The 8,000-nt window shown below is 49.0% G+C and overlaps 1 protein-coding gene across 1 annotated transcript in view; it reads right to left on the bottom strand.

The window, feature by feature from the left end:
* Positions 1–754: 754 nt before the first annotated feature.
* Positions 755–8,000, bottom strand: part of C2H4orf50 (chromosome 2 C4orf50 homolog) — a 48,473-nt gene continuing 41,227 nt past the window's right edge. Inside the window, exons 12-13 of the mRNA XM_047718843.1 lie at positions 6,840–6,964; positions 755–2,242 (exon numbers count right to left, since the gene is read on the bottom strand). Coding sequence (XP_047574799.1) covers positions 1,997–2,242; positions 6,840–6,964 — 371 coding nt within the window. The 3' untranslated portion in view covers positions 755–1,996. The remainder of the gene's footprint in view (positions 2,243–6,839; positions 6,965–8,000) is intronic.

The following is an 8,000-nucleotide window of genomic DNA, read 5'->3' as shown; positions in this document are numbered from 1 at the left end:
GGCCCTTTTGGCTGCTCTCCAGAGGCGTCAGGTCCCTCACGGTGGTGTTCTGGTGTGGGGGGTTGAGAGTGCCTGACACCAGCTCCAGGCACACCCAGTTCCTGCCCGATCCCACTCAGCCTCCAGAGCAGGTCAAGTCTCCATGCCCAGGGGCGTCAGACCAGACTGCGGAGGTGTCCCTGTCCCAGGGCTGGGGTCTGTGGCTGAGGCCAAGAAAATGCCTGAATCATCCGTCTGCCATTGCAAAAGTGCCCCCAGGGGATCACAGCACGAAGCCCTGACCCAGCTTGAGGGGACCCGAAGTGCCAGCCCCGGGAAGGAACTCTTCACTGGGTGAGTAAGTGGTTTCTGGCTTCGGAAAATGATTTATGATGGAATCACCATGTTAGGCTGCAAAGATCACCCTGGCTTCCAGTCCTGGGCTCCCCCAGCCGCCTCTCTGCTGAGGCCCTGAATATGAGCCGAAGTGGGGAGGGGTGGGCAGGGAGCATTCCAGTGACAGGACACAGCACACCTGACCCTGGAGATGGTTCACCCCTGGAGAGGGCAGCTTAGCAGGGCAGTGCAGCCGGCTGGGCCCCAGCTTCACCGGTTGGATCCTCTCCTCATCACATTCCTGATGCTCAAAGCTGATGGCGTTGTCCCCAGATAAAGGTGGGAAAGGCACCATCGGAGGAGGTCTCACACCATTAGTGACCACTGGAGATCCCCGGGGCGGTGGTGGTGGTTGACCCAGCAGGATGACAACAGTGTTTTCCCACATTGGGGTTCCTCGAGCGCTGGTGTTGGGGCCGCAGGGCTGCCCGGAGGTCCTGAAGGACAGAGATGGACTGAATCTTCTTTGTTTCTGCTTCCCAGTGCTTCCCCAAGGACCCTTGCAGGGCCGTTCCCACTGAATGCTCACTGAACAAATGGTTGGGTAGGTCTGCTGGCAAATCAGTCCAAGGGCAGGGGTATGGCTGTGATCACCTATTTCCAGCCCATTGGGCTAATCAAGAGGGTAGCAGCTCAGCATGCTGACAATGGCTTGATCACCCTGGTTTTCATACGTATCAATGGCTTCCCCAGTTTCCCTCCAAATAAATCATTTGTTTCTGTCCCTGTGGTGTGGTTAGGTATAAAAGATGTTGACATTACAGGAAGCCAGCTGAAGGGTATGTGGGAACTCTGTACTTTTCAATGTAAAAGTTAAACTACATTAAAATACAATCCTCATGCTTTGACTGCTAACCCGGGCATCTTAGGTCTCCTTCCTCGTCCCTCAGTGACCACAGCTTCTGGAAGGGAACAGCACTGGGAAGGTAACCCTGACCTTTTAGACATTGACAAGTGTCTGTTGAATGATTGGGCTTATTAGAAAGTTCTGGTTGGTTTTAATGTTCTAAAATGTCAAATATATAATTACTTAAGTCAAGAGTTTCTGTTAGTAGACAAAAATCTTTTAAAACAATGGGGGTGGGGCATGAGGGCTGTTCTCTATGGCTGGCAATGTTAGGAGCTATGGGACCAGTCTGGGGCTTCCCAACCCCGGCACTATTGACACTGGGTGGGAGAATCTCTGTTGTAGGATGCTGTCTTGTGTATCGTGGGACTTGTGACACCATCCCTGGCCTCTGTCCACTAGAAACCAGGAGCACCTCTCCATTAGGACAACAAAAAATGTCTCTGGACGTTGCCAAATTTTTCCCTCTTTGGGGAAAATCATGCCCAGTGGAGAACCATCGGACCCATCATTCAATAGGTTTGGGTACAGTAAATATTCTCTTTTGTTGCCTTGACATTAGCCCAAGCCGGAGCCCTCGGAATGTGCGAGCACAGTCCAGTATTTCTCCAAGCTCTGACAACCAACAGACCCCCCGAGCCAAAGGCAAAACCACTTGCCACTGAATGAGGGTTTTGATTGCTACCAATTTCTTAAAGCAGTGTCTGAAGGTTCGGCTTCAAATATTTATGGAGTCTATGAAAAGGCCCCAGAGCGTGAGTGGTTCTATTAAATTTATAACTCCAGAGGTGATTTATGGACCTGGGAATTGCTGCAAATGCTTTGCCGAAGCTCTTTGTGGAAAGCCAGGATCTTCGCAGGACTCAGGAGCTCAGAGGGTGGTGGGAGTCCATCATTTTGGGGGACGGGACAGGACGGTCCACCTTCTTCCTGCAGGCACTGTGAGGGGAGCGCTGGCTCGTCAGGGTCTGCAGCCAGGCACAGTCCAGGAGCAGGCGTCCACCCTGAGGGCAGGGGCAGCTGGAGGCAAGAGCAGAATGAAATGGTCTCTGTTTCTACGTGTTCATAAAAGCCCCGGATCCCACATTCATCCAGGGAAGAGAGGGCAATGATAAGGAACATTATAGGTCACTTTCTGCGCCTGCCACTAGGGCTCCTCCTGCATCTCTCACTTCCTTCCATGACAGTTCAACGAGGCACACCACATCTTCATGGTGCCATGGGGAAGGAGCCCAGGGCTGGGAGGCGGCTCCCACTACATCATCCAGCAGGCGTCTGCCAAGACAATCGCTTATGGCTGTCCCCATAAAGCAGGTGTCTGTTCTACAGTTTCTGGTTCACAGGATCGAGAGAGGGTGACCATCCCATCAGAAGGAAATTGGCATCAACCAGATGCCGACCTCATCTACGTAGCTTCGGCATGACTGGCTCAATGCCCAAACCCAAGCCACCCGACCTCAAAACCTCACACTTCCTGGAGCGCCCCCAGCAGCTTCTCAGCCCTTCATGTCCAGCATCATCTTTATCACATGCCATCCTTGCAAATGACAGGAAGGAAGGACCCCCATGCTCAGCAGTACAAGTTCTACTTCCATCCTTGCTCAGTCCTCCAGCAGATAGACTCATGGGTCTGTGCCTCACTGGTCAGACAGGCAGAATGGAGCAAACTTCTCCAGTGACCCCAAGGCGGGGAGCAGTGACCAGTGGGCCATGGTGCACGCTCAGCACCCTCTCAGCATCACCCACAGAAGCTGGCTGAGAGAAAGGCAAAGCAAGAAAGGAGAGGGGGTGAGGGTCACTGAGCACCGCCCTGTGGGCCCTGCCTGAACCAGCCCTTCCCCCACAGTGCTCCCCACCCGGCTGGGCAAGCAGAGAGACTTCCAGGCAGGTCCTCTGTAGAGATGGACCTGGAAGAGCAGCCCACACGGCTGCCAGGGGAGCTTCCCCCAGGAGACAAGCACCCACTGCACACTGAGAAGTAGGAAGCCTTCCTGGAGGAGGCGGTATCTGAGCCAGACTTTGAGGGAAGGAGCAGGATTCTGAAGTGTTAAAAACCGAGGGTCATTCCACGTGGAGTAATGCACACATGGAATGCAAACAGAGACTTAAGGAATCTGGACTTGTCATCATAATAAGAATAGTTTAGACCTTATGAAAATGCAGATTTTGTAGGAAAGGGGCATATAATATTTCATACGGCTCAATCTACAATAGTGAACGTTTACCGAGCTCCCATGATGAGCCAGGTATCATGCTGAGCAACGTATATGTATTGATTCATTCAGTCTTGAACCCAGAGAAGTAACTAATATTATTATCCCATTACACAGATGAAGAAACAGAGGCCCAGAGAGGTTAAGTGACTTGCTAGGGCCAAACAGTCAATAGGAGACAAAAATCAGTATTGGAGCCCAAGCCACAGGGTGTCTCCCAAGCCCACACTGTTCAGAGCCCACACTGTTCACCACTACAGTCTGCTGCTAAACACAGGATGGCTGAAGGGTCTTCAGTGGCCAAGTGACAGGATCACGGTGATGTGACATAGGGACAAATATTTCTTCAATCGCCAAAGGTTTACCAGCCTTCTCGGGATATTTTTGTGTAATTTTAGGTTCCTCACTGCTTTTTTTTTTTTCTTGGATTTGAGCTCAACCATAAAATAATAGAATCTTGACATGTGATAAATTTAGTTAGTGTCCTTCAAAAATGACCTCATTTTGCTGACAGGTCACTGATCCCCCAGTGTAATTACCCAACAAATGCATTTCCCCCCACAGGAAGCTCTTACCCGGAGCCAGCCCATATCCACGGCTTGCAATCTGCTTCTCTGCAAGGCAGAGGGCTCCGTTCCTCGATGTCCTTTACAACTGAGCAGAACCACGCCTGAACTGGGGGTGTGGGAGGTGACAATGTAGTGCTGGGAGTGAGGGCGAGGGGCCTGTGTGACCCTCCAGAGAAAGAGCCAATTATTCATGAAGGCCCGCCATGGTCAGGGGCTGGGTAAAGCATGGGAACAGAAATGTCGCCATCAACATTCTGTCAACTCAAAGCAAAGGCATAACAATGTCCTGTGGGCTTGAAATTCTGTCCAACCAAGGAAGGGCTTTCATCCAGTGGCATCCCAAGTGTGTGATGATGACTTTGAAGAAAGTCAAAGAACAATGGAGACTCCTGGAACCATGCGAGTGTTGAGGCGTACTTTTTGCCCATTCATTCACCCCATTTCTGCTCTGACTACTTCCTTAAGAAGACCGCTGTCAGTCTCCAGCCAGCACCACCTAGAGCACACCTTGGAGGGGTTTCTCCTCACACTGAACTCCAGACTGGGCTGCACTGGGGGCAGGAGGGACTGCTCCCATCTCCCCAGGGAAGACCCCACTTGATCTTATCCCAGCTCCAGAACCAGCTGCCTAGATGGGACCTCAGATCTGCCACTTGCTAACTGTGTGTCCTGGGGTGGGCTGTTTACCCCCTCTGCTCCTCACCTTTTCTCATAGGTAAAGGGGGCTAATGCGGATTCCTATTTTGTATGCCCCTCATGAGGACTGGCAAAGCCAGTGCATTCATTGTACATAGTAAGCAAGCATTGAAGAGGCAAGAGTGGGGGTTTTCTTTCCCATCGTTGTTCTCATCCACATCATCACTGGGTTCTCCTAGACTCCTCTCTATGCCTTACTTTGTGCTGCAGCCACATTTAATGGCTCACAGTTCCCCCAACCTCTCTATCTTGGTGGGCACTGTTCCCTTTGTCTAGAATGCCTCCCACCTGCTTGGGACAAGCCATGCCAAAGATCAAAAGTCAGAGTAATTTTCTAAGAAAAAGACCAGAGCTGGAAGAAAGTTTTCATCCTAGGTAATAAACCTGTAGATGAGGACTTTAAAATGAAAGTCACCAGTCAGAAAAAAGAAAAAAGAAAGAAAAGGTTTAAGAAGAAGGTCAGTAACAGTAGCTAGCATTTATTGAATGCTCTTCTTACACCGAGCAGAACAGTGTGCACGATTTCGCTGAACTGTCTCAACAATTCCGAGAGAAATACTGTCTCCAGGTTTTATTTTTATTTTTTTAAAGGTTTTATTTATTGGGATGCCTGGATGGTACAGTCAGTTAAGCATCTGCTTTCGGCTCAGGTCATGATCCCAAGGTCTTGGGATTGAGTCCGGCATTGAGCTCCTTGCTCAGTTGGGAGCCTGGTTCTCCCTCTGTCTGCCTCTATCTCTCTCTGACAAATAAATAAATAAAATCTTTTTTTAAAAAAAGGTTTTACTTACTTGAGAGAGAGAAAGCACAAGTTTGGGGAAGGGGCAGAGGGAGAGCGAGAAGCAGACTCCCCACTGAGCAGAGAGCGGGGCTCCATCCCAGGACCCTGAGATCAAGACCTGAGTCAAAGGCAGATGCTTCACTGACTGAACCACCCAGGTGTCCTTCTCTCCAGGTTTTAGACAAAAAAATTAATAATATCATAGAGGCAGGAGAAAAGCCATAGGAAGGGCCGGTAGAAGGAAACCAATAATAGGCTGAGATAAAATGCTAAGAATAAGATTGGTTGCCTCCTGAGTCATGGCTGGTGTTTTTTTCTTTCCTATTGAGCATCTCTCTTGTTCAGACACATATTCCGCCCTGCTTCCCTGATTTTGTGCTCATACTAGCAGTAGGCGTATTACCCTCATGTTACAGACGAGGAGGCGGCAACACAGACTCGTTAAGTAATCCGCCCACCATCACACCAAACAACAGCTGGGATTTGAACTCAGGCCTGTCAGACTCCACACCTCACAACTAAAATATGTTTTCTCTGGGAAGAGAGGGCTCCTCTGGCTAGAACTGGTTAAGACATTTTGGACTGAACTTCCAGTAAGTACTGGAAAAGCAGGATGGAATATAACTCAGCATCTATTTAAACCATTCAAGAGCTACCAAGATGGTCAGGATCTGGGGGACTAAAATGGAAAACAAGGAGACAAGCCAGGAGTAGGGGGCATGGCTGTGGAGGCTGTATTTCCCTCCAGGTGAGGGCAGAGCTGGTAGCTGAGAGGCAGAAGGCTAAGTGGAGCTTTTGAGAGCCTCATGGGACTGACAAGGGCCAAGGATGAAAGATGCTGATAAACACTACAGGCTTCTGGTCGGGACCCCCAAAAGGCTATGCCCAAGGAGTAAGAGTGAACAGGAAGGAAAGCAGACCTTGCAAATTCTGAAACTCATCTCTGAACCAGTTGTGACATGAGGAATGGTCTCTGTCCTGGCATCACACCTGTCACAAGCAAAAGGAAATTTTTTCTGGACGAAGACAGTATCAAGCAGAACCTCAAATGATGTCTTTAATTTTTCATACATGATGTCCAGCACTCGATGAAAAATAACCAGGCACAGAACACAGGAGTTGGCCAAACCCACAAATTAAAAAAGAAATAATAGACAGAGACTGGGAGGGGAGACCAAGGGGTCTCTCTCTGTGGGGCTGGGCATTTTCCAGCTTTCAACCACATGATGGCTTTTTGGGTATTACTCCATGATAGTTCATTGATCTGTATACTTACAAGTTGAGTCCTTTTCCATATGTGTGTTATATTTTTAATAAAAAAGCTGATCTAAGAAATTGGATGACTGATGTGCTCTCACCTTCAGAGAATGCAGTCGAGCCATCTGTGCTGGCCACGCAGCCTTGGGAACAGGCCAGGACTCTGAATGCAGAGGTCTTTGGATGAGGACACTGTCCATTTTGGGATTCAGGTGGTATTTCTGAGCTAGAAGAGAGTATTCTCAGTTAAGCCTCAATCCAGAAATCTATTCTAAAAGTCCACAAGTCCCTGAGCCTTGGAATAACCTTTCCCAGTCTCTGTCATTCTGAGGTCCCCAAATCCCATGGCAGAGGCCCTCTCACGTTTCCTCAAACCCTCACATGCTTCATCCATACCCCTCTGATGGTCTCACCATGGTCATGGGTATCCTAGAAAATTGACTGCCTGTCTCAGCTTTCCCTCCCAGCTGTCAGCTCATCCAACACAGGGACCACCACCTCTGCAAGCTGACCCATCTTTGTGAACCCTGCAACACCTAGTGGGGGTCTGGTACATGGCAGCCTTCCAGAAATGTTGAATGCACAGGTAACCCAATCAATCTATCAAATCTCCTTCTTTTAAAGGTGAGGAAGCTAAGCCCAGAAAAGGAAGGACACTGGTGTAAAATAGTGGCAGATACAGGACCAAATGGAATTTATGTCCTTCCAGCTGTGAAAAGAGATGTCCACTCAGACTGCAAGGATAGGAGGGGAAGATACAGGAGGACAGGCCCAGCCTGACCAGACAAAGACAGCGAAAAGATCTTTCTTTTTGGGTCAGGCCCTAGACAGTCCTGAGAAAGGCCCCATCATCCTTCTTTAGAAGATAAGACTCTGGGGCTCAGAGAGCTTAATTAACTCATCCAAGATTACACAGCTGTAAGTACAGTAAGGGAATTGCTAGGTGAGCAGCTGCCTAAAGTCAACACCATCCAGACTTTCTCCTAGTTTCTATTGAGCCCCTGATATGAACATAAACTTAAACAAATCCTTTGACAGCCTCCCTTCCCCCACACTGAGAGCACACTGCACTTAACCAGGGAAATTCTGCCTTCCCCAGGTATCATCTTAATTTCCCTTTTCATAATAAAAATAACAGAACACAAGCAATCACCCTGTTACCATCTTTCTAAGTAACCACCATTAGAATTTATCTGCTAATATAAGTTGCCAATCATCCACTCATAAGCCCGTAAGATGTGCTTATCCAGCTTTATCCATGT

The sequence above is a fragment of the Lutra lutra genome, chromosome 2 (genome assembly GCF_902655055.1).
Source record: "Lutra lutra chromosome 2, mLutLut1.2, whole genome shotgun sequence".
In the NCBI taxonomy this organism is placed as follows: Eukaryota; Metazoa; Chordata; class Mammalia; order Carnivora; family Mustelidae; genus Lutra; species Lutra lutra.
This window is presented reverse-complemented; position numbering and strand designations above follow the sequence as displayed.